The sequence below is a fragment of the Electrophorus electricus genome, chromosome 9, assembly GCF_013358815.1.
Source record: "Electrophorus electricus isolate fEleEle1 chromosome 9, fEleEle1.pri, whole genome shotgun sequence".
NCBI classification, from domain to species: Eukaryota; Metazoa; Chordata; class Actinopteri; order Gymnotiformes; family Gymnotidae; genus Electrophorus; species Electrophorus electricus.
In genome coordinates this window covers 7,775,001-7,800,671 of record NC_049543.1, presented here as the reverse complement: position 1 = coordinate 7,800,671, position 25,671 = coordinate 7,775,001, and the positions used below count along the sequence as shown (strand labels likewise).

Genomic DNA, 25,671 nt, shown 5'->3' with positions numbered 1-25,671 from the left:
CTTTTTTTTTTTTTTTAAACCTGGCCTTTAATTCTCCAAGACAATAGATTTTGTCTGAAAAGCACTTTTGTAAGTCGCTCTGGATAAGAGTGTCTGCTAAATGATGTAAATGTAAAACAGATGCAGCACTGGAAAATATTGAGACCACTCCAAATTTTGCTTATATCAGCATCTCTATGTGTATGGGGGCTATGCCTTTCCAATGTCGGATGAATTTCAGCACATTCTACTTTAATGAGGTACTGATTAGGTGATCAGCTGAACCAAATCATATTTAATGGGCAGTGTGAATGATTGATTGATGTCTGAATTCAAGTATTGTAATTTTTAAAAATTAACATTTATCTTTTCATTAATTGAGGTTTCAGAACAATGCATCTTTTGTTATATTGACTATTTGACAAATACTCTGAATTTACAATATTTTTATTTGTAATTTGGGAGAAATGTAAGTAGTTTATAGAAGAAAACAAAATTGTTTATCTTACTCAAACACAACTATAAATAGCAAAACCAGAGAAAATTATAATTTTACAATGGTCGCTTAATTTTTCCAGAGATATCTGTACAAAATTTAGTAAAAATAAAAATCTATGTCTTGTCAGTGTACCAGGATGATGTAAATTTACAGTCAAAATGTATCTAGTCCGACTGGAATGTTCTTAAGCAGCTCAAGAATCTGGGATGAAGTCGAGGCAAGTTTAAACATGGTTCATACCTGCAAATTGGACTTCAAGGCTGATTTAGTTTCAGTGGTTTTATTTACAGAAAAAAATTATTGTGTAAGGTCAGATCATGAAGTCTTGGAGCAGTGCTCTGTCTAGTCAAGTCTAGTCAATTTATGTGTCACTGCAATTTACTGGGTGTGGTCTTTTCTACTGTTGCTCAGATGTCTCAGTTGTTACCAGCCAGTTGTTACAGTTGCTATATTATTAATTATCAGAGCTTTGAATGATTCTAAAATGCCAAAGAAACCAGTAGCTACATTTAAGAATCATCCACTTTTTCCAGTTAACATCTTGCAGTCTAACATTTGTCCAATAATGCATTAGCTATTGTTTATTTATTTTGGACAAGTGAGTTCCCCTCCACTGATTTTGGGTGACACAAAAGAAAAACAAACTTCCCACAGCTTCCTCAGTTTAGGCATTGGTTGAACTCCTAGGGGACATGCTTGTAAGGGAGATGAAATCCACTGTGGAAGCTTTAGTCTTTGTTATAAAGTAAGTGAGGAAGGGGTCCAGACAGCTGTGAAAACAGCAAAGACACACAGCCACACTGAAGTAAATATAGAAGTCATCTGGCTGGCTTGTGTACAGTCTGACGTAGTGCATCAAGTGGATTGTGTTACTTGGAGTGAAACACAGTAAAAAAATCCCAAACACGAGTGTGCTTGCTTTGACATAGTGTGTCCAATCGCAGCTAGACCTGCCTAGGTGGTATACAATTGATCCATAGGAAAATGTAATGATCGCAAAAGGCACCATGAAACCAAAAAAAATGAGACACAGTCTATATGGAATCAGGTACTTGTATGATTCCTCTTTATAAGGCAGGACATCATGGCATGTGATGCCCACATGGTTGACATAGTAGCTTTGATCAGTGAGTAATTCCGGAGCCATGGCCAAGGCAAAAGCCCCCCAAAGGGTCAGGCTAGCGCAGGTCATGAATGATTGCTTAGAGAGCCCTCGGTAAAGGAATGGATGGACCACAGCCAAATACCGCACCACGCTAATGTACATGTGCGCATGAATGGAACAGTAAATGTTGCCATAAAAGCAGGCCGTCACAACTTTGCAAGCGATCTCCCCGAACACCCAGTTGTTGCCGTTTATGTGGTAGTGGACCCTGAGAGTGAGCGAAAGCAGGAGGAGAATGTCTGAAGTGGCCAGGCTCAAGTAGAGAATGGCACTAGATAAGCTTCTGGTCTTCCTGCTGAGGCAAGCCAGTACTAGGGCGTTTGAGGGGATGCCAATAAGAATAGCAACCACGTACGCTGCTGGAATGACCCTGGTGCTCAGGAACCCGGTTGTGTAGTTCAGCAAGTGATGGTGGGAGATGTTAAGTTTCACTAGAACGGCGGTGAAGCTGGAATGTGTTGTAATGGCAGCTCTTTCTCCAATAAATGTTTTTGGTCTCAGTTCATCCTTTGATGCCTTGGTTTTATTACCTGTTGAGGGCAGGGGGATGAAATAATCGTTCAGGAAAACGGACTTCAAATGTGCTCTATTACAGTACAAATGGTGTTGACACAGTTGCACACCTTGAAATTGAGAGACTGATTTTTCTTGTACATTTTGTTTTGCCTTTTATCTTTATTTACACTTTTATTTTAATATCTTTGTTATTATACATGTTTTACCACAGTGTTTAAGGCTTTGTACCGAGTCCTCAACAAAAGTTGGCAAGTAAAACAACTGAACTCTTACTTCAAAAGGCTTACAAACACCTAACAATTTAAAAACTGACCAATGGTTTCTTTTCAAATTATATCTTTACATGTTTGTCACTTAAGATATAACTATACATGAACTTTAACATTTGCCTTTCTATCCACAAGAGTTAAGGGTTTGAGGTTCTGTCCTACACAAAACTCAGTAGGTAAATCAAATTGAATTGAAACGAGATTTTTTTTAAACTTCTCTAAACCCACTAAATGTCTATTAGAGGTGTTTAACATGCATACATTTTTAAAGAGGTAAATTATTATAAATTTGTTTTAAAGAAAAATTACTTACGTCTGGCATGAAGTGATTGGACAAGGATGAAAGCATATAAGAGTGCCAGAAGCAGTCTCCTCATGTTTTTTTTCCTCTTGATGCCTTCATACAGAGATATCCATTCAAAGTTCTTTTTCTTTTGGCAGACAGTGTCTTTAAACCATAAAACAAAACCAAGAAAATTAAGTCCAGGTTTTCTGTTTTCAGTCTTTTGGTGTTTGCTGGTTTCCTGTGTAGGCTTGTAAGAGACTGGTTCCAGAATTGTTCAGACTGCGTAGTAGTCAGGAAAATGTTGTGGGTGGTGGTTTCTGCTTACTTCTTTGACCTATTAACAGAGCGGGGGTGGTGGCTGTTGTTGATTTTTTCTGTATTGCCCCCACTTGTTTGACGCACACACAAACACTCACAAAACTACACAAACACACTCACACACTCACAAAAAGCACAGGCCTATAGCTTATTTTCTGTGACAATGTTGTGGTGCTGTTGCTTGTCTATCTAGTTTGCTGAACAACTTCTATAACTTGAGTGCATCCACAAGTGCAAACCGAGCCAAATGTTTCTAATGTCACTGATTAAAGGCAGCCTGACAATCTGCTTGACAAGTAATTGTTTGTATATGACATACAAAAGGTTTAATTTAATAAACATAATGGACAAATGTATGAACAAAGTAATGGTACAGCTGTCACACCACACTTTAAGCAAGGTGAGCAATAGAAGACCATTCCTCCAATGTGTGTAGAAGCCGAGTGCATTCTTCTCCACTGCAGGCCATGTAATAACAAGAAAGGGCTTGCTTATCTTCCTGTTATTAAAATGGTGCCGTAAAGCAAGGCAAAAAAGTCACACACCTCTGACTGTTCATTTTCAATATAAAGTAATTGATTTTAATGTGTTTAAGTAAATGACTATAAAATTACTCAAAATGTCCATCATTAATGCCAAACTTTGAATAATTTTGTTGAAATGCCCAGAGATCAAAGATGCATAATGATTTACCACTGTGTTGGTTGCTTCTCAGAAAGGGCAGGTCTATATATCATATACATCATGTCATGTGTACTCCAATTACATCACCTGCAGTAAAGGAAACTTACCAAGAGGAAGAAAAGACCAAGGAATGTAAAGGAATCGAGTACCGTTCGTAACATCAGCTATTTGGGATATTTGGATTTATCCCAAATATGTGTATGAACTTGTGCTCTGTTTAAGCCTGTCCTCAGGTCTGACCCTATGAAGAGCAGAGGAAATGCTAATCGTGTGTGTCATATTACTCATACTGAGTCAGTGGTGTGTATTTTGTGGTAACAGAGATCAGGAGATGAGTCTGCAGTACTGTGGCTGGACCAGATCCAGGAGGCTATACACACTGCTAACCAAGACCAGGAGGAAGCTCTCAAATGTATGACAATATTTCAAGCTTAAAACTGAAACCGAGGGCAGAATGACACCACAGTTATGTAATTTACCGACATAGACACTAAACATAGTGGTGATTTCTGTCAATGTTTATCAGTTGAATTTTAAAAATGCACTAATTTTAATATTTTAAAATGTGGTTGATCAACTTGGTTCATTCACACTAATTAAAGAGATCACTACTGCCATATTGTTTTAGAAGTATAATATATAACAGTATTATAATAAGTTTCAGTGCAGATGTAAACATTCAAAATAAGGTCCCCATCTCAAAGATCTCCTCTAAGTGAACACATCAGTTCTTACCAATAGCACCTCAGTCCGCATTAAATCCGCTCTCGGATCTAACCACGATGCCGCGTGTCATCGCAGTGGCCCAGGCAGTGGCAGCCATCAACCTGGCGGTAGCAGTGGCGGACGGGGAGGCCACGCTGGCCGCTCTGCAGGCTCCCGGTGCGGGGCTAAGGGGAGTGCTGGCAGAGTGTGCAGGCATCTACCAGACCGAGCTGGCCCAGCTGCAGACCCAACACACCGAACAAGGTATCGCAAGTAGCAGCACAGTGCCAAATATTATGCACATTTTCATTTAGAAACGCAGAAAAATAGAGGTAAATTGCAGAGGAAGAGTGTCTTGGGGTCAGTTCACATGTTTTGCTTTTTGCAAGTAATATGACAGCATTATTTATTTCAACTGAAAAAATAGGAATATATCATGTAGACTATTCCTTTCTTTGCTCGCCAATATTTTAAGAATTTAAGGCTTAATATGTTGTTTGAATGAGCTTATATGCCAAATTAAAATCATTTCATAAATGGCATCCATGCTGATAATTTTTCAATGGATTCTGGCTGTTGTGTTTATTGTACTCATTTTCTTTTCATCTTTTTGTTAGGAACTAGTGGTAGTTTGTGGGTGAAGCACAGGATCAAGGAGAAATACGATTACTTCTACAACCTGGAAACCAAAGAAGGGACATGGGTAGAACCAGAAGACTTTATCCATGATGGCACACAACTCACCAAAGAGGACATTCAGGTAGGTTTCTCTCATACCAATAATATCTGTTTGTCAGTACAGTTTCACCTATTTAGATTCTGTTTCTCCCATTTATCTTAAGAGTGTTGTGAGCAGTGTGACAGCAGAGTACAACCGAGAACAACTGTGGTTGGCCAATGAGCCAATCATCATACAGCTACAGGCCCTCATTCGTGGATACCTTGTGAGGCGGGCCTACAATGACAGATTGAAATATTTCAAGCAAAAAGAGCCAAGTGTAATCAAACTACAGGTAATACTGCAAATTGTACTCCACAGTTGTGTGATTTACCTCAATTATATTTTAAAGTGATCTTTATTACCAAACTGGTTTAATTCAGGGCCCTGAATTTTCGTATCCAGAGAGTTAATAGATGGCAGAAATGTATGTGTACATGATCATGATTTTACTTATGTCTGCAGGCATCCTGGAAGGGCTATAAACAGAGGAAAGCATACAAAGACAGACTATACATCTTTCAAAGCAATGTGAAGACTGTGATCAAGGTAAACAATTTCATATATTTATATCTGACATATACTCAAAATCCAGAAAAATAGAATCCCCTGTTCAGCACCACATCTTGGTAGTGGCTCAACAAGAGTCCTGTTGTATACCAGTGGTGAATATGACCATGCAGATATCAGTGTGCTGTTGCCCAAAGTTGATTGGTGGATGTTACGTCCTAATGATTCTGCATTCAAGTGCACCCTAAAGGTGTTCATTAAGGTTTATATCAAGGGATTGTGGTGGCCTGATGGTTAACGTTTCGGCGAACATTTACCCCCCTTGAATCGCCGTCGACAGACCTGATCTTCTTTTGTGATGTTAAGGTGCACTCTGGTTTCAAGGTGTTGAGATATTAATGGACCTAATTTGTGCTACCTGAGAACTCCATAATCCACTACACCTTCAACACTGTCACATGCAACTGTAGCCAATAATGATGGGTACAATCTCTCATGTTCAGGTCACACCCTGACCACCTTTGTGGTGGTGCAGTCTAATGAATCCTGACACTGATTAGGCATTTTCCAGTCATTGGCAGTCCAGTGCTGATGTGTCTTAGCCATAGTAAATTCCATCTGAGGTATACTCTAGGCAAGAGAGTTGCCCAGCATGATGACTACTGCCTCTGTTATACCCCATAAAGGCAAGAGTGTGACACTCTGTGGGTGGAAATGGTCACTCCACTGTTAGTGATATTAGCTGCTTGTAACCTGTACTGGTGATTTTATCACCAGTAAAGCCATCTTGCACCTTCTAAGCTCACCCACTGAAAGCCACCACCAGCATATTAAATATCTCGTATTCTAGTCCGTTCACTGTGCACCTTTTGTGATGATCATCTTCAATAGGCAGAGCAACTATGTGTCATGGCGTTGGTGATACCTGCCCTCGTTTATTGTGGTTGCTCCTAAGATGTGGAACTCACAAAGTCTGTTTGGGACGCCTCTTCAGGGTCCTGCTAAAGACTTATCTGTCAACATGATGCTGTCAAGGATCCAGTGTTTGAATGTAATGTCTTCTGTGTCTGTTACTCTTGTCTTTTGTTATTAATAGCATTCAGAGTGTGTGTTCTAAGAATAGAAACCAACCATGAGGATGGGAAAGGCAGTATTTAAAAACAAGTGGCGATGTTGATGATTCTCAGTAATCTGTTTGCATTACATGCAAGTGTAGAATTGGAATTGCTGTTTGCTCTGGTTACTCCACTTATGTAAAAGCTGATTCTTTTGCAATGGCAACAATTTTGTTTACTAGTTACGTATCTGGAGAGAAGAACAGCAAGAAAACAAATTTTGAATTAACTAGAAACCCACAGAAAACAGCCATTGCTTTTTATTAACTTACAAATTGGTAAAAAATAACTCCCTATGATGTGTACTAAATGTGTTTATTTGAATATGACACCTTATCTTCATAATTCAGTTACAGTCTTTGGTTAAAATGTGGAAAGCCAGACGAATGTACAAAAAGAGACTACAGTATTTTGAAGAACATGTAAGTGACTTTATGCTTTTTAACAGTAACTCTCACAGTGGAAACTGCTAGTTTGGTATTGGAATAACATTGGTGTTATGATGTTATAATGCGAATATTGGCCAACAGCTATATTTTGTGTCTACAGGAAAAAGAGATAGTGAAGATTCAGGCTTTTTTAAAGGCAAACAAAGCCAGAGATAATTACAGAACTCTCAGTGAGTAAAGTAATAAATCTGCAGCATTGATGTTGGTGTGTGGAGTAATGGCAGTGTTTAACCGTGTTGGGGCGTGTGTGTTGACGTGTTTCAGCCAGTGCACAGGACCCTCCTCTCTCTGTGGTACGCAAGTTTGTTCACTTATTGGAACAGAGCAATCTGGATATGCACGAGGAACAGGAAGTGACACGGCTCCGAGAACAAGTGGTCACCAAGATCCGCGCCAATCAGCAGATGGAGAAGGACCTGAACTTGATGGACATTAAGATCGGCCTGTTGGTGAAAAACAGGATCACACTTCAGGTTGGGCCAAAATTTAGAAATGGTTGAATCCATACTGATTAATTCTCTTTCTATTACACAAAACTGTATCTTTCAAAATTAATTAGGAAATGATAAATAAGTTAGAAAATATTAGCAGTATTTTTGGAGCACTTGCTATGCATTACACCACCGGTCTGTGAAAGGAGTCAATATTAAACTATTCTCAGCATGGTAGAAATGTGGGGGCTTTTTTTTTTTTTAATTATTTTTTTAATTTTTTTTTTTTTTTGCAATACTGGGTGTGCTCTTCCAACAGGATGTGGTGTCACACAGTAAAAAGATGAAAAGCAAAAAGAACAAAATGAGCAAGGAGGACCCGGCCACAGGAGACAAGCAGGGCATCAAAGGCTTGAGCAAAGGGAAGCGGAGGAAACTGGAGGCCTACCAGCATCTCTTCTACCTACTGCAAGTGAGTCTCGGACTGTGCTATTTTTCCCACACACCATTCTTCAAACAAGGCAGTAAATCCAGAAAAAGCTGAAGAGAGGCTGTTATGCTTAGGGCACCATGGAATATTTACAAGAATCCATCTTTGTAAGTCTAATATAATGTAATAAGTAAATTATCGTTAATCTTCGCAACAATTAAACACAGCAAACATGAACGTTTACTCTGTTCTTGTGATAATAGACCAACCCATCATATCTGGCCAAGCTCATCTTCCAAATGCCTCAGAATAAGTCTACCAAGTTCATGGATACGGTGATCTTCACCCTGTATAACTACGCCTCCAACCAGAGAGAGGAGTACCTGCTGCTCAAGCTCTTTGAGTCTGCCCTCAAGGAAGAGATCAAGTGAGAGACTGCATGTTCCAGAACTCTTTTATTCTGTTCAAATTAAGAATGAGTTTTCTGTAGTCACACAACATTGTTCACTTTTACATGTTTAGATTTAATCTAAAATGAGGAAACGTTCCCTATCCTGAGGCTAGATGTAGCCTACATAATGTGTACATTAAAAAGCTCCTTTGTTGAAACTGTAACGCTGCTCTTACAATGCTCACAGATCAAAGGTGGACCAGATCCAGGACATAGTCACAGGGAACCCTACAGTTATTAAAATGGTGGTGAGCTTTAACCGAGGGGCACGGGGTCAAAATGCCATGAGGCTGCTCCTCTCCCCAGTGGTGAAAGAAATCATTGAGGACAAGAGCCTGGGCATAAACACTAACCCCATAGACATCTACAAAGCCTGGGTCAACCAGCTGGAGACAGCTACAGGGGAGGCAAGGTAGGTGTTGGCCAAAAAAATAAATGTGTGTGCATGCATGCATGTATGCATATATGTGTGTGTGTGTGTGTGTGTATAATATATGTAAGGGCATGCTTGCGTATATGTTTGTGTATGTCTGTACTGACACTATAGTGTAATGACTAAAAAAGTGTATAGTGTAATACTAAAAAAGCAATTACATGTAATCACTTGAGTTAAGTGTAATTATTTTATGAGGTCATCCTGTTTCATTGCTATCTTCATTCTTTCTTTGCTCTTTCCTCTCACAGCAAACTTCCCTATGAGGTCACAGCAGAACAGGCTCTGTCCCATGAGGAAGTGAGGGCACGGCTGGAGTCATCTAACCAGATACTGCGCTCTGTAACGGACAAAGTGCTAAGTTCCATTATGTCATCAGTGGACGCCATCCCGTAAGCGCTAGAAGCCACCAGCCCCGCCTGAACTTTAATTGGCCAAGCACGTGTCATTCCTGTGTACAGCTGAATAATTTTCGGATGAATGACCGGAGGGACTAATTTTGATGTCCTTATCTGGTGATACTTTCGTCCTCCACTAGGGGGCAGTCTTGTTTTGAAATAAAAAGGTCAGTTTAGTTCAAAATGTTGTGCAGGAGTGGAGAACCACAGTGCAACTCTGTCTTTAAAAAAAAGCCATCTTACCTTCTTGCCATAATCACACCATTATTGCTTGCAGCATATTGCTTACATTATACTTTGTTAATTAATCTCTGGATATTATAATTAATTTTGTTTTTTGCTCTTTTTATGATGTGTGATTGTGTGAAAGTGATCTTCCATTGAATCATTTCATTTTTCTCTTCCCTTTTTTGCATGTAGATATGGCATGAGATATATAGCTAAGATTCTAAAGGACACTCTTCTTGAGAAGTTCCCCGATGCTTCTGAAGATGATCTGCTAAAGGTCAGACATGGAATATTTCAGAATATCTTCTCATTGTTCATAATTAGATAGAGAAACATTGCTCCTTCATAATCACTATGAATCACTGTGGGCCCAACACTCTCATCATAACAATGTAAGCTGCTTTCCTGCATTATGGAATGAACCATCACATCACCGCATCTCCACTTCTTTCCAATCTGGAACAGATTGTAGGGAACCTGCTCTATTACCGGTACATGAACCCAGCTATTGTAGCCCCAGACGGCTTTGACATCATAGACATGACAGCAGGGGGGCAGCTGCACTCGGACCAGCGGAGGAACCTGGGCTCCGTGGCCAAGATGCTACAGCATGCCGCCGCCAACAAGCTGTTTGAGGATGGCAGCGACCATCTCACGCCCATGAACAGCTATATCTCCTCCACCTACCGGAAGTTCAGGTGAGAGGGTGGTATTCACCTGTGTGGGCATCAGAGCAATATAGACAAATTTGCATGATTTAAAGTTTCGGATGGATTCGCCATTGTCATCTGGGAGAAAGCATGAGCTGTTTGTGTGGAAGTGTAAAGGAGATGGCGAGAAGGCACAAGGAAGAATTTAGTTGACCAATTGCTATTTATTTTGTTTGAGGCACTGAAAATCAAAGGCATCCAGTTTCAGTGCACTGTGTAGCAACAGTTCATTCTGTTAATTCTGGTAATCCAGTAGGTTTGTATCTTCGTGCCCCTCTAAAGATTTTTTGCTTTGTTAAGTATGCCCCAGGGTCCATCTTAAATCTACAACCAGATTATGACTGTGAACTTTCATTTCCAGAACACTGTGCATGAATCACTATAGAAAGTGTCAGGCACTTTTGTAAACTGTAACTGAGCATGGGAAAGGGGGGGACGCACTGTGCTGGTGACCCTCAAGACCCTCAAGTACAGGCTACGTACCAAGGGAAATGGGGGGTGAAAGGAGAGGAACTGCGTTTGTGTTAAAGTGTGGCATCAGCAGAGAAGAGGGAGGTGTCTCCCCATGTTGGTGGGTGTGTACTGATTGGGGTTAGGGCCTACACTGACCACAGAGCACAGGACTTCATTCATTTGTCACGGCTTATCCTCCATGTGAGTCATCCTTACTGGAAATCCCCTACATTAGGAACATTCCCTGTTCTCTTTCTGCATCTCTCACTGACTTAACCCTGCCTCAAAAGTGTTTTAAAAATTGTCATTACAAGAAAATCACACATTAATTAATCATTTAGCTAATATGGCAGATCAGTTCTAGGTTATTGTATGTAACTGTGAATATTTGTGGAGTTGTGTGATCAGTAGACATAGCTCTTTCTTTGGTGTGGTTATTTGCAGAGCGTTCTTCCAGGCTGCATGTGATGTCCAAACTCCAGAAGAGAAGTTTAATGTGGACGAGTATTCAGACATGGTGACACTCAGCAAACCGGTCATTTACATCTCTATAGAGGAGATCATCAACTCTCATTCAGTAAGACCTGTATAGCTCATGTTCCTGCAGACACTATAGAGCTTTGCAGTTCTATAGCAAACTAAAGGGTAGATGTTTAATCTTTTTATCATTTTTATAATGAATAAGTAACAAAATACAATTTGGAGATCATTGTAGCTACTACAACAAGGAGTATTTTTCCAGAAGTTATTCCAGTTTAAGCTTCTAACAAATGCACCGATGCAGTTTGACTACCATTCGATATGTAGACATCTAATTTTTCAAAATGCATACCTGTGCTGACATGTTGTGCCAGTACAAAGAAGAACCTGGCTGGTAGTACTTTTAAAATCACAAAGTGAAGCTACTGACACAGTTAAATAGTACGATATTATTTTGGCGGGCTTTATTCCACCATTTCATTTAGTCTACCCTTTTTGTTTCTGCTTCTTTTAAAGGTCTTTTGCAAAAGTGATTTAATACAGGGTATAGTATATTGTAAAACTGCCTTCCTTATCACTGTCACAATGTAATGACCAGTAATATCAAGCTGAAGTTTTTTCCAAGACCATGACTCAGTATGAGTATGCAGATGAAATCTGATGGCACACTTTCACCATTAGATGAGATTGCCAACACCCATTTTCAGTGCTTAATCCCTCCATGTAGCTATCCCATCATAGCTGCCATATGTCACAGATTTTATTTCACTGACACATATGGGTTCTGTGTCATCCCAAAAAATGCTGACATACTTATATGCCTCAGTTCAGAACTCTTGAGTAATGCCACTTAAAATGTATTACTTAAAAAAATATACAAACTTCATTGCAACAAGGAATTTATTTTCTAGACTGCAAACAATTAAATGTCAGGAAAAATATCTCCATGAAACAACAGTGATTTGGGTGTGATTTTTGATAGCTGACATTATGGCCACCAGGCTGCAGCAGGGCTGTTAGTGCCTGGGACAGGGCTGTAGCTGAGTCTGAGAAGGATCTTAGGCCTGCTTCCAGGAAGGCAGTAGGGCAGTAGTAGCTGAGTGGTTAAGGTACTTGACGTGTAATCAGAAGGTTGTATTCTATCAGAATACATGTGGGGGTGTAAAGTGTGCTTTGTGAGAGAAACATTCTGTGTAGTCAGTATTTCAAAGCTTTCTTCCTATGGTAAAACTGATTTTTTATGGCCCCTATTACATCATTAATTTTAGTTAATGTGATAGAAAACTTTTTTTTTTAAAGAAGGAGATTAAGGCATGCATGGTAGCACTATTAATGTGGCTAGCACACATGGCAAGAGAACCAAACTAGATTCTGTGTGTCTGTACACAGGTGAAGTTAAGGGGCAACATGACTAATGGGTATAGGTCAGAAAGAACTTGCTCCCTCTCCACGCTGTTTTGCTGGAGGAGATTTATTTATTTATTTATTTTAAGATGAGGGAAATATTAGGTGGCAGGCCCAGTGTCCCTGTAGGGCTCCATTAAAAGAGCTGAAAATTTCACTTTGGGCTGGCTCTCCTTCACAGTCCAGACTTCCCCCCACTGCTAGTAGAGATTATGGGATTTCAGCACAGGCTGTCAAACAGAATCCACCACTAAATTGTTTTTAAATAAGCTTTAGAAAACCCTAAAAAGAAGAGGTTGTAAATGTCAATGCACTTTTGGCATAGTTGGAAATACTACTACTACTACTACTACTACTAATAATAATAAACTTATTGTTTTGATTTCAGTATATTAAAGTGCTTTACATAGACTTAAAGGATTAAATTTGCATGATAAAGTACATTAATGAAATATTACTACATATCATGAAATGAAGGAACCAAAACTGAAAACAAAAATTTGAAATGGAAATAAAAGACCTAATAAACTAGCTGCTGTCCATACTAAACAGAAAATCCATAATGTTGAATTTTACTATTTTTTGGAATAGTTGCAGAGATTGAGATGCATAAGAAAGACATCCTGCACCAAACTGTCAGGATGGGCTAGAATAGGATGGGCAAAACACTTGAGCTAGGCTATTAATTACATTAAACATCAAAAGCCAGACTTTGAAATCAATGTGTAATTTAATAGGCAGCCATGCAAATAGAATAAAATGGCAGTAATATGGTCTGACCCTTTCTTTTTCTGTTAAGGATGTAGGCCGCAGTGTTTTAAACTAGCTGAAACTTACTTAGACAGCAGTGCTGCCATCAGTGACACATTGCAGTAGTTTAATCTAGAGGTTATAAAAGCATGAACTAGTTGTTCAGCAATGTGACCGTTAAGGATCAACATGCTTACTTTGAGCAGATTTAGTACCCAGCATCTCTTTTTCGTCTGTTTAAAAGAAGGAATTTTCGGATTAAAGTTTCTGAGTTCTTGATAATGTGGGATTCCATGTTTCTGTATTTTATGCTCTAAAAGTCTCCAAATACACTAAAAAATTTGTAATGTTATGTCAAGAAAGATCAAAACAAGACCCTTGTGTACCTAAATGGATCATGTTTTTAAGATTGCAGAGTCCATATTTCCAGTGTTACTGACAAGCAAAGGTTTATTCTATACTGTGAAGTTTTTGAAAACTGGACAGAAATAGTGCTTTTTATCTTGCTTAAATAAGAGCAAAGGTATTGGGAGACTATCCCAAATTTTAGAAAAGTTTAGAAAGATGATGTTAACTGGAGCGATCAAATAGGTTAAGATGCAGATTATTAAGTAAAGACCTAACACAACTGTGAGCTGGAAACCCTTGCACAGGAGCCTGGCACATACAGAGGGATTATTTTATTATAATTAGTAAGGGCTCAATCACTGATAATAATTCTAGAACTACCCTAGATAGCACAGAGTCATGTAAATGGCCCAGGGGACAGCATCAGCCTACAGAGCTTATTACACCCCATGGAGCTGAATGTCCTAAAGTATTCTTGGAAAATTTGTATTTCATAGCGATATCACTGCTTACTTCTGAAGAATATTTAGCTTCGGAAACTTTAGTGGTATATAATGGGTTGCTGGCAGCCTGCAGCTGAATTGTACTGCTTAGTCTGTGCTTATGGGCAGATTCTAAAAACAGAGAACTTCCTGCTACTAATGTCTGGAGGAATCTCAGAATCATTAATGGCTTGATCGTTTCTTAATTTTGGTAATGTTTTTAAATAAGAACCTACTATTGGTCTTAGTGCTTCCTCTTGAAAATTAAGCTGCTCTAACTGTAACAAGAGCCTGATGTTAGTTAACATCCAACTTAGGAAACATCCAACTTTATTATTTTTTTTCCAACTTTACTCACACTGTCTATTTGTTCGAAGGCATATAATGGCTCTCTGTACCATGGGACCAATTTTCTAATCATTCTTTTTCCTTTCATAACATGGTTCTACACTATTCAAAGTAGACCTTAGTGCTGTTTGTAATCAATAAACCAGTGGATAAATATGTGATTACTCACATGACACACTTCTTGGTTTACTTGGAAGACCATCTGGAACTGTTTTAGCTGAAAATGGTGTTAGCACATGCTCCCTATGAAAACAAGATCTAGTGAGACTTTGAAATTCAGCAATAAAACAGTGATCAGATACAGCTTCATTTAAGGGGACTGAAAGTATTGCCAAAAGTCACTACGAAGACATTCTGAATTCATGAATACAAAAATCACAAACAATTATAGCTTTATCAGTAGATAATGAGATTTGAACAACAACAAACAAACAAAAAAACAAAAACACCTAAAATCTGTGTGGATCAGGAGGCTTATGTATGGTATTACGCTTGAACCATATATGTCCTAAGTAGTAGCAACACTCATACCCCGTAGAGATGCACAAGGATTGCACTCCTAACTATATCCAGATGGAGTACATTCACACTGACTCACTGTTACGATTGTTGGGGTAGCAGTGGCTCTTGCTTAGCCCTAGGGCTTCTGGTTCAATCCCAGTGTGAGCACCAGGCGTGGTGGCCTAGTACTGGAGGCTGCTTAGTCTGGTGCTCCTGCATAATGGAATTTTCACTATAGCCCTGGAAAACTGCAATGAGAGCTTCTCCTGTGCAAAGGTTAAAAAAGTATTTAAAAAAAGTTCTGAACAGGTAGCTGACATTTGTGACTAACCTCTTAAACTCTTATTATTTAGTTAGTTAGTTATTATTTAGTTATCTTAAAGCTTATTATTCAGTAATATGACTATTATCAGTAACTATATAGAAACGTCTATGAAAGGTATGTAGTGGCAAGAGTATGGACCTGCCGGCAAGTCCTTGGTGTGTAAGAGGTTCATTGAGAATTTACACTCATTTGTCGCTGAGAACAAAATATGTATAATGTTTTACCCGTTTGTCCCACAGCTTGTCCTAGAGCATAAGGAGGCAATAGCTCCAGATCACAGTGATCTTTTGCATGAGCTCCTGGAGGACCTGGGCGAGGTTCCTGATGTAGAGTCAATGCTTGGTAAAATACAGTCACTACACAGCTGTCTTCAAATGTTCTGTTAATGGTCGCCCTGAAGAAGGGTCTAACAATTGTGTGTAATGGCAAGTGACTGAGAAAACAAGATTGGGGATGTTGCAAGAATTTAAGGCTCAGTAATGTTTCACTAGAGCTTTTGTTTAGAGCACAGTCGCAATACTGAACAGCAGTAGACATGAACACAGACCAACCGACTCTCTCCCACTCCCAGGTGAAGGTGCCGTGGATCCCAATGACCCCAACAAAGAAAACACCTTAAGCCAGCTGGCCAAAACGGAGATCTCTCTCACACTGACTAACAAGTTTGAACTGAAGGATGGGGATGACCAGGATCTGAAGGGACTGATCATGAAGTAAGTCGCACTGGTTTTGCTGAAATATACTTCCCTTAACATATATGCAGAACAACATCCTTTCGACGAGCAGTACTGATGAAACCTACTTCATAATGTCCAGAAATGTTTGATACAATGACTGTAGTGTAAAGATATGTCTTCACAAATGCATTCACTGTCATTTACAGACAGTGTTTATTTCCTGTTCCACTATCTATTCCACTCCATAGTTGGAAGTGGTACACAGTTATCTCTTCCACTGCTGAAATTGAACTTTCCTGATGAGTTCTGTTGAACTAGAAATGAGTCATGCAAAACATCATCTTTTCCTACCAGAAATGTGAAATATGTTTGGAGGAAAATATCTAACTTTTGGTGTATGTTCTCACGTTTTTGGACTTTGCAAGCTTAGGCTCAGGAAATTCAGATTTAGGAATTTTCTAATATTTTTACAGTAATAAAATGCATTCTAAGTTCTATATAAATCTACCTTGTCCAAGATTTACATGCACGTGAGAAATGTTTGTTATAAACAAGTATTGGTATTTGATTTAATGAAGCACATTCCACAGCCATATCTGAAGAAAACCCACAACCTAAACATTTTTTCTCCTTGACCTGATTGTCACCCGTCCCATTATCCTATCTGCCTGGGGGCCGAACTCCAGCTGCATGTCTTCTCTCTGGCCATTGCGACTCTTTTTTTCTGAGGGCTTGGCTCATCTGGGGAGGAAGCAGGAAGAGCGAGTTGGCCTCTATTCCCCACTGCTCCAGACAGAGCATGCGCTCTGGCGTCAGGCCTCACTCTCTAAACATTAACACAGTACTCCGTAATGTGTATCACATTAGTGTCATGAATGCTTGGATTAAAGAGCTGGTGCTCATTAAGATCCTGCAGAGAAACTTAATTCCACAAAGTTTCTCTGCAGGATGTTTAATGTGCATAGGCGCTTCATCACCATTTATCTACATTGTGATCTCATGTTTCCTCACCTCCTTGAGTAAAAGGTGTAAGATTCTCATGGAGAAACATGTCTGTAGCATGACTTGTATCTGAGTCTGAGGGCGATATGCTTCTTGTTGAACATAAAAGCTTCATCGCACCTCAGACAGGGATCTGTACAGTGTTCTCAAACACAAGCATGATACAGCCCAAGGTAACTGTTTATAGTGTTGATATAAGCAACGGATTGCCCTTCATGTTGAAGGCAATAGAGTCAAGCAGGTTTATATTAGTCTGTCAGAACTCTACTGGTTTTTGGACTATCAAGCAAACAATGAAAATTATGGTATTACTTGTAATTTTGAGTTCCTAAGTGTAAACACTATATCCTCATTTCTGTCACTTTAAAGGACAAAGAAGCTGATAGTGGATGTGGTGAGAATCCAACCAGGAGAAACTCTGATTGATATCCTAGAGACTCCTGCTTCAGCCCTGCAGGTAATGCATGAAACATCTCTCTTAGTTGATTCTCTCAGTCCCTGTCCTGTAATGTGTCTGTGGACTCAGAGTACAAACATGGAGATAGCAAGAGCTGTATCAAATTGTTAGGAGACTGATCACCTGTGAATCAGACCACGCTTGTGGTCAGTCCAGTTGTTAAACAACACACAAACTCATTTAAGTATTCATGCAACTATCCTGTAGTACATAAGTATTCAGTTTTACTGTGAAGTTCTTATTAAGGTAAATTTTTCTTTTATTAAATGAATGAATTTATTTATTATGTATTATCATTTACATCTCTTTCATTTATCCCTTTATCCTTGGTATACTCTTATTCTTCTTTATGTAAAGCTGTGTTAAGGGAATGTTAAGAGAAGGTGTGCTGTACAAATAAAATTGTTAATGTTAATTACCATAACTATATACCAATTATTTATATATGGAAGATTTTGCATTTCTTCTCTTTTTTGAAGAATAGCCAAGTCTGTGCTTGGGTATCACATCTTGCAAAGATGTGCATGCGATGAACAGCAAACTGTAATTTTCTGGACACTTGTATGCAACACACACCAGCGATCCTCCCAAAACCCTCATGGGCCTGAGCTCTTGTCTGTCTTGCAGGAGGCCGATCACACCAGAATGGTGGAGTGGCAGGTGGCGCAGGATGCCACGGCCCCAGAAGGGCTGAAGAGCAGCCAGGGCATGCAGGAGGAGCGGCAGCTACCCCTGGAGCAGAAGAAACGTAAGATCCTGCGCAACCTGCGCACCTTGGAACAGGCCGGCCTGGTCAGCTCGGCCACCAAGCACCAAGAACTCATCAACGACATCTCCAGGGTAGGTCACAACCATGTCTGTGGAATGAACCTAATCTATTTTAGAGTCTCTCTTCAGACACTTGCTGTGTGCTACAGGTGATCGATTTTGGATTTGCCTTCAACTTGTCAGTGAAAAGGAGTTACAAGCATCAACTTTTGCAGTCACCAACATACTTAGCTTTTAAATCAACATTCTGCAGCTGCAGTTATCACTAATAATAATGTTTGCTACTCTGCCAGTTTTTTGAAACAAGCTGAGAAATTTTAAACTTTCAACTGATAGCATATTTGCGTCTGTGGATCAAACTGAATTTTTTAATTTTTTAATTAATTTATTTTTTTTAACTGAGCAAGAAATAACTGATGTTTTATTGCAACAGGTCAGCAATGTGGCAAATCCTGAGGCGTGAATGGATTTAAGTACAGTAAATCACCTTTCCGTCTTTACTGACAGGACATTCGCAACCAGAGACGCTACAGGCAAAGGAGAAAAGCAGAACTGGTGAAGCTCCAACAGACCCTGAGCGCCCTCAACTCCAAGGCAGCTTTCTATCAAGATCAGATTAATTACTACGACACCTACATCAAAACCTGCCTCGACAACCTCAATAGAAAGTGAGTCGCCAATATTATGACTTCGTCAATTGCCCTTCTTGAGTAGAAAGCCACTGACCAGTTTCTTCACAGGAACACTCGGAGATCAATCAAGTTGGACCATAGGGGAGAAGAAAAGGAAAGCAAAAAGTCTAAGCAGCAGTCTGTGAAGTACACAGCTGCTCGGCTGCATGAGAAGGGTGTCATTCTGGAGATCGAGGGCCTTCAGACCAATCAGTAAGTCTGTTAACGGCTTTACTGGTGAAGAGGTTCCCGCTATATTTTAACATTAATTTATTCTTGATAAGTTACACCTAGTCCAAAAACAAATTTGATTTATTGTTTTCGTCAGAGGGGGTTGCTTACCGCAGCATTTCTATCTGTGCTTGGACCACAATTTCTTGACCACAGCAAGAAGAGCTCAGATAAATGCCAATCCTGTTGCTATTGGTCATTTTGTCCAGCTGCTTACAGTAATATCCTGGAGTATTCTAGAAAGTCACTGCCCCGCATACTGCTCTAATTCAAGCATAATAAAGGACCTCATTAACACTTATTATTTCAGTTTCCTCACTCTGCATGCAGGTGTAATTCTTATGAAGTGAACATCATAGACTATACCCAGAATAGCTGGCAGTTATTCACCTTGATGTGATCTGTGCAGCGTCAGCAATTTGGGTGTGGGACCGGAAGGACGTTAGCTCATCATGAGAAGATAGCTATCCTGTTTTGAACGTTCCAAGGGGGCTTTCCAAGTGCATAGCCATCCTAGCATGGAGATCACTGATAAGGAGACATGACATCCTACAGTGGAAATGGAGGGAGGGAATTAAATGTAATTTATTTAGGTTATTCTGCTTTATGTTTACATTTATGGCATTTAGCAGACGCTCTTATCCAGAGCGACTTATGAAAGTGCTTTGTCATTTACTCATAGAATACATCCTAGTATAGTACAGTAGGTTAGAGTCCAACATACCAATGTACTAGAATATTGTAGAAATACAGGAATCAATGCCGATACCCAGAAGTACAAAATACATAAGGGCCATCTTAAACAATGATAAGTGCAATAAAAAATTAGTGCTAGAGTTTGTTAAACAACATCAGTGTAATATACAATACCCTACAATAAGTACTAATTTAGTCAGTCAATATGAGAGCAGGGTCAGTTGTCCTTTTATCTAGAGAGAAACTAAATCTGTTTTTTGTTGATAGATAAAGCTAATGAGATGCATAGTTTTTGTGGTAAGCCAAGGCTTATGTCTAGTTGAACATTCATGAACATTCTTTTAAATATCTTATTTGATTTTTACAAGACAATAACTGGGTATTATTTTCCCATAACTATCTCTGCCTAAAGTTTTACCAGTGATTGTTCTTTGTCTTGTTTCTAGGTTGAAAAATGTCATGTTCGACATCTCGCCCTGTGAGGAAGTTGGGGACTTTGAGATAAAGGCCAAGTTTATGGGAGTCCAGATGGAAAAAGTCCAGCTGCATTTCCAGGTTCTTCTCTCAGATGGCCAGCACTCTATCCTTTCCTCACCCACCACACACGTCACATTTTTAAAGGAAACGTTGCTCACAAAAAAACCTTTATGGAAATATTTGAAACACATTCAACTGTTTTCTTGTATTGCTTAGATTCCAGTGTTTTACAGACTATGTAATCCATGTGGTGATTCTTCTTTCATTTTCAGGACCTGCTTCAACTTCAGTATGAAGGAGTCGCTGTCATGAAAATGTTTGACAAGGCTAAAGTCAATGTCAACCTCCTAATTTTCTTACTGAACAAGAAGTTTTATGGAAAGTGAAGTCCTGTACTGTTGGAAGCATTTGATGAGATGACTGTGTGTATGCTTAAGATTGTTTTGTTGTAGAAGTGTACGAAACTGGAAATTTGTGATGTTGGATATTTAATTATCGAATTTCAATGCATGCCACAAGTTTTAAATGGCTGTACTAGAGGATATATATTACTCTGATTTTGTATTGATTGGAAGTGTAATCAAATTTACCAAAGGTCCAGCACAGCATTTTCACTAAAGCATGTATACCTAGAAGTCCATCGGTTTATGCTATTTCCACACAAAAATTGTACATGAATTCTATTTTTAAATGATATTGTAATTGAAGTATATATTTTATATTTAGGTAATGCTGTATGTGAAACACTTGTCATCTGCTGGGAACACAAGATTTGAAAATGAATTTCACAATGCACTACTCACTCGTGCTTCTAATTTATATATATATATATATATATTTATATTTATATATATATATATATATATATATATATATATATATATAAAACTATATATATATATATATATATATATATATATATATATATATATATATATATATATAATATATATATATATATATATATATATATATATATATATAAAACTATATATATATATATATAGAACTTTTAAAATATATATATGGATGGATGGATGGATGGATAAGCCAAAAAAAAATATGCTGGAGATAAGAACTGGCGCCTTCCATTCACAAATCATCTAGCAATGTGGGTCTTTTTACCAGCTGTAATAATAGGCATTTGGTAGAACTTTTAAAATTATGTTCTGGCATTATAACTTTCTCAGGATAATTAAATAAAGGATCGCAAAATGTCTTCCCCGTAAACGCACGTCGTCTTCATTCATTCCTGACTTTAAAGCAGGCACCGTTACTAACTTACGGCTATAGACCCGTGTGTGTTAGCGCTAGTTGAGATCCCCTTGTGGGCGGTACAATCCGATCCAAACCACAGGGTCAACCCACCCTGTGTCTAAATTCGTAGTATAAACCAAGCAATGACTGCTTGTGCGGTGAAACACTGAGTCGTCATAAAGGAGGTTCTTGTCTAGCTACCTACTGCCTTTTTAGATTGTTATTAGTGTAAAGAACTTAATTTGGACATGATTATGTGTAGGTTTTTTATAGTGGGAATTATGGTTTTGTCCGCTTCAGCTGCTATGGTACGGAATAACGGTAGGTTTACATTAAATATACTATTTAAAGATTGGATATAGAAAGAAAACCCTGAAGTAGTAAATATTAACAAAAAACGGATGGTAACCACTTACCAACCGAGAAATCCAGTATTCTTTTTTTTTTTCCCCCGGTGCACTGTGTTACTGTTAAATGTAAATTGGGTGCAATATCAGTAAAACAACTTGCTTTTTCCTCACGCAGATACCAAGAACTTTGTACGGACGTTTTCGGCTTTTTTTGTTCCCGTCACAGACGAACCCATAGATTACCTGGACGTACAGGAAGGCAGCGGATCTGGCTTTTACGCGCCCAAGAAGGAACACCACCCTCCTGTGGTTAGAAAACGATACTACGTCTCAAAAGAGGCCTCACAGTTCCTCACGGGACGTTTGGTGACTGTTTTTGTACCCACGGTGTACACATTTGTGTTTATTATTAGTGCTCCTTTAAACGCCTTTGCCCTTGTCATGTTCATTCGTCGGGTGAGACCAAAGAAGCCAGCAGCGATATATATGCTGAATTTGGCTTGCGCAGACCTTCTTTTCGTGTTGCTTCTCCCTTTTCGGATTGCCTACCACTACAATGGAAATAACTGGATATACGGAGCCGGAATGTGTCGTGTTGTCACCTCAGCGTTCTACTGCAACATGTACTGCTCAGTGCTACTGATGATGTGCATAAGTCTGGACCGGTTCATGGCTGTCGTCTATCCAATGGACTCACTTACCTGGCGTAGTGCTAGTACCGCTTCAGCGGTGTGCGCTGCAATGTGGGTTCTTTCCGTTGGCGGTGTGATTCCTTTGCTTGCTTCTGAACAAACAATTCGCTTGCCCGACTTGGACATAATTACCTGCCACGACGTACTAGACATAGAATTCCGTGCCTATTATCTCTACTTTTTCCCCATATTCAGCTCCGTGTTCTTTTTTATTCCCTTAATTTTTACCACTTTCTGCTACGTGCGTATTATCCAGGCGCTTTGCGCAGCCAACGTGGAAAACCGCGCAAAGAAGACTCGCGCTGTTTTCATGGCGGCCACGGTGTTCGCCGTGTTCGTGATCTGTTTCACGCCTACCAACATCATCCTGCTATCGCATTACGTGCGGTTTGCCCACAAACACAACGAGGCGTCATACGCCGCGTACTTGGTTTCAATGTGCATAGGCAGCATTAGCTGCTGCCTGGATCCTCTCATATACTACTTTGGCTCTTCCCAGTGCCAGAAGCAAGTGGTTGCTTATTTGAAGTGTCGGACCGCACTGCAGGTCGAACGTTCAGAGTCGAGCAATAGCACTAGGTCGAGCAAGCTGGAGACTTTCAAAAGCAACGTGAGCAGTCAGTACAGAAAGCTTATGGCATGAGCCCGTTACGTGGGAGTTCAACCAGCGAAGTTTACTGTATCTATCCTGTGTGATGGGTATGTTTTATTGCACTTTTTTTCCTCAATAAAAGTGCCTTTTACTCCCCGTAGTAATTTTATATCTAACCTGGAATGCCAGTGATCTACTTGTTAGACCAGTGATCACTGTAAAGAGAAGGCTTTGTGTTCTTTACTACATCTATATATTTTTTAACTACACCTGTCTTGTTAAAACGACATATCACAGCATTCCTTTTATTATAAACTCAGGCAATTCTTCTTACCCTAAATGCCATACATACACACACCAGATATTACATTTGTACATGCTTGCACATTGTACATCTTATACTTACTATGCATGCTACCAAACAGGGCCAGCAGGCTGGTCCAAGAAGTTACGTAAGCAAATGTTTGTCCCAGATAACACACAATGATTTTGCTACAGGTGTCTGTTAATCCCTGTGTATATGTACTATGTAAAAATGTTTGTATAAGGAAATGTGTAAATCAAAATAAAAAAATCAAAACTAGACCAGTGGAGAAGTGTATACAACAATCTGAATAAAACAGGGAAAATTAGCTTTTTTTAAATCAGCTATTCCTCTCTGTCAGTATAATCCATGTCAGTTGAAAAAGAGGACGTATCCCCACATATGCACAACCATTCAACACTGATGTATCTAATGATTGGAGAAAAGCCAGAGCTCAGCATTAAGATATTACAGTAGGAGAAACTGGCCTTTTTAGTCAGTTTTGTTATTAGGAGAAATGGGTTGGCCCGAACTCTACAGACCACAGCAAAATACACCCCAGGGATCATGACATAGCGTGCAACACTAAGCCATATGAATCATGTCACAGAAACTCACAGACAGTATGAGTGGTTTAGCTGAAACCCTGCCAGCGATTCCTCCAGATTGTCCTGCTTCTCGCCTCGCACCTTTGAGCAACGGAGAGACGGACACAAATAAGTAATCCCCAAAATCTCCTTGTGGTGGGCTTTCCATGTTTAGTGAATGGGTTGTCCAGGTTTGGTCTTGGGTGAAGCGTCAGGAAAAGTCTCTGCTCTAGGTGGGGGACAGGGGAACCCTGCAGGCCAGCCTCACACCAGGGGGACTGAGGGGTGGGGTGGGGGTAGATCTCCCGTGCGAAGGTCTGTGCAGTCATTCCTTAGTTTTCCTTTTAGCCTCACACACTCATCGTCATGTTTGGGGAGTACTGCGAAAAGAGGTACCGTATGTTGTGAAAAACAATGAGACAAACAAGGAAAGACTCGCTGTCATTATCCAAGACATTTTCAGCCGGTTGATTTCAGAGGCATTAACTTTTAGTTTTGTGGGCCATTCGAAAATGACAAATATCTGAGGTGCCAAGACATACACTCTCATTCTGAAAGGGGTGTAGGAAGTTGCTGCTCATCTCCCCGTCGTCTCTTGGTGTGCTGGGCTGGTTGTTCATGATGAGGTTCCCAGGAGAGCTCTGGTAAACGTGAGGAAAGATGAGGACAGGCCTTTCATCACGACATTAAAACATCCTCAGACGCCTCAGTGCAGAGAGGCTGTCTTTAAGGGCTCTGCCAATGCCTCTCTTACCTTGGGGAGGCTGTCAATGTCACCTGATGCTGCTGAGACCGAGAGAGAGAGGGAGAGAGAGAAAGCTTGAAGCTTGCATTTGTCAGGGTGAATGGGAGGAGGCCAGAGACGCACTCCACTGACATATTACAGACAGTGAGCACGACAACGTCCGGCATGTCATAGCCAGGCTGACCCTGTCTGACATCAGGCGCTGTGATGTGCCAGGCACGTTGATCGTACCTAATGAGCCGTTGAGTGGGTGGGGTTCCATTCCCGCTACGCCGCCCATAGAACCGTCCGCACACTGACCAACAGGAAACTGAAAAACCATAAAACAACTGAGCAGAGGCATCTACACACATACATATAGACATGTAACCATTTTCAAACACATAGTAAAGGCCATGTTCTGTATTTTTTATCTAAATGCGTTTTCTCTTTTTGACCAATGGCCCATTAATCACCGCTGCTGGCCAGCAGAAAGGTTTAACACTATGGTGAGAAAATCACATTCAAATAAAATACAGAGCTACTCATTTAAGTACTGAGCAAGTTGGTCAGTGTATCTTACGTTTGGCCTGTTTCCATTTGCGGGGACTGAATTCAACACACTGTACATATTGTCTCCCGAGTTGGTTGACTCTGGGATCAAACAGATTCAGGTTATGTAATAATGCTGTGTTCATAATAATGCAGAGACTGTTTAAATCTATTGAACATGAAATACATTCTGACATGCTACCAGTGTGCTTCGGTCAATATTCTAAAGGCTTGGTTCAGAGCAGGTGT

The 25,671-nt window shown here is 39.7% G+C and overlaps 4 protein-coding genes across 6 annotated transcripts in view; 2 read left to right on the top strand and 2 right to left on the bottom strand.

The window, feature by feature from the left end:
- The window catches only part of iqgap2 (IQ motif containing GTPase activating protein 2), a 40,292-nt gene extending 19,121 nt beyond the window's left edge, over window positions 1-21,171 (top strand). Inside the window, exons 16-38 of the mRNA XM_027015082.2 lie at window positions 4,038-4,128; window positions 4,518-4,685; window positions 5,039-5,181; window positions 5,264-5,434; window positions 5,605-5,688; window positions 7,115-7,186; window positions 7,314-7,383; window positions 7,478-7,686; window positions 7,964-8,116; window positions 8,338-8,501; window positions 8,713-8,937; window positions 9,210-9,350; window positions 9,777-9,861; window positions 10,050-10,282; window positions 11,192-11,324; window positions 15,625-15,727; window positions 15,957-16,098; window positions 17,434-17,521; window positions 18,149-18,361; window positions 18,797-18,957; window positions 19,030-19,173; window positions 20,334-20,442; window positions 20,637-21,171. Coding sequence (XP_026870883.2) covers window positions 4,038-4,128; window positions 4,518-4,685; window positions 5,039-5,181; window positions 5,264-5,434; window positions 5,605-5,688; window positions 7,115-7,186; window positions 7,314-7,383; window positions 7,478-7,686; window positions 7,964-8,116; window positions 8,338-8,501; window positions 8,713-8,937; window positions 9,210-9,350; window positions 9,777-9,861; window positions 10,050-10,282; window positions 11,192-11,324; window positions 15,625-15,727; window positions 15,957-16,098; window positions 17,434-17,521; window positions 18,149-18,361; window positions 18,797-18,957; window positions 19,030-19,173; window positions 20,334-20,442; window positions 20,637-20,750 — 3,216 coding nt within the window. The 3' untranslated portion in view covers window positions 20,751-21,171. The remainder of the gene's footprint in view (window positions 1-4,037; window positions 4,129-4,517; window positions 4,686-5,038; window positions 5,182-5,263; window positions 5,435-5,604; window positions 5,689-7,114; window positions 7,187-7,313; window positions 7,384-7,477; window positions 7,687-7,963; window positions 8,117-8,337; window positions 8,502-8,712; window positions 8,938-9,209; window positions 9,351-9,776; window positions 9,862-10,049; window positions 10,283-11,191; window positions 11,325-15,624; window positions 15,728-15,956; window positions 16,099-17,433; window positions 17,522-18,148; window positions 18,362-18,796; window positions 18,958-19,029; window positions 19,174-20,333; window positions 20,443-20,636) is intronic.
- On the bottom strand, window positions 26-22,758 carry f2rl2 (coagulation factor II (thrombin) receptor-like 2). Its single transcript, XM_027015084.2, has 4 exons — window positions 22,673-22,758; window positions 19,582-19,740; window positions 2,742-3,048; window positions 26-2,173 (listed from the first exon to the last, which is right to left on the bottom strand). The coding sequence occupies exons 3-4, from the start codon at window positions 2,803-2,805 to the stop codon at window positions 1,143-1,145; spliced, it is 1,095 nt and encodes a 364-aa protein (XP_026870885.1). The 5' UTR covers window positions 2,806-3,048; window positions 19,582-19,740; window positions 22,673-22,758; the 3' UTR covers window positions 26-1,142.
- On the top strand, window positions 21,747-23,835 carry f2r (coagulation factor II (thrombin) receptor). The gene is made up of 2 exons (XM_027015083.2): window positions 21,747-21,942; window positions 22,147-23,835. Exons 1-2 carry the CDS (start codon window positions 21,870-21,872, stop codon window positions 23,304-23,306), a joined length of 1,233 nt encoding a protein of 410 aa, XP_026870884.2. The 5' UTR covers window positions 21,747-21,869; the 3' UTR covers window positions 23,307-23,835.
- The window catches only part of si:ch211-130m23.3 (uncharacterized protein LOC558547 homolog), a 17,603-nt gene continuing 15,478 nt past the window's right edge, over window positions 23,547-25,671 (bottom strand). For 2 of the 3 annotated variants that reach the window (XM_027015085.2, XM_027015088.2), the window contains exons 13-17: window positions 25,454-25,524; window positions 25,123-25,201; window positions 24,901-24,932; window positions 24,689-24,787; window positions 23,547-24,526 (exon numbers count right to left, since the gene is read on the bottom strand). In XM_027015085.2, coding sequence (XP_026870886.1) covers window positions 24,497-24,526; window positions 24,689-24,787; window positions 24,901-24,932; window positions 25,123-25,201; window positions 25,454-25,524 — 311 coding nt within the window. In that variant the 3' untranslated portion in view covers window positions 23,547-24,496. The remainder of the gene's footprint in view (window positions 24,527-24,688; window positions 24,788-24,900; window positions 24,933-25,122; window positions 25,202-25,453; window positions 25,525-25,671) is intronic. The other variant, XM_027015087.2, reaches the window with a different exon arrangement.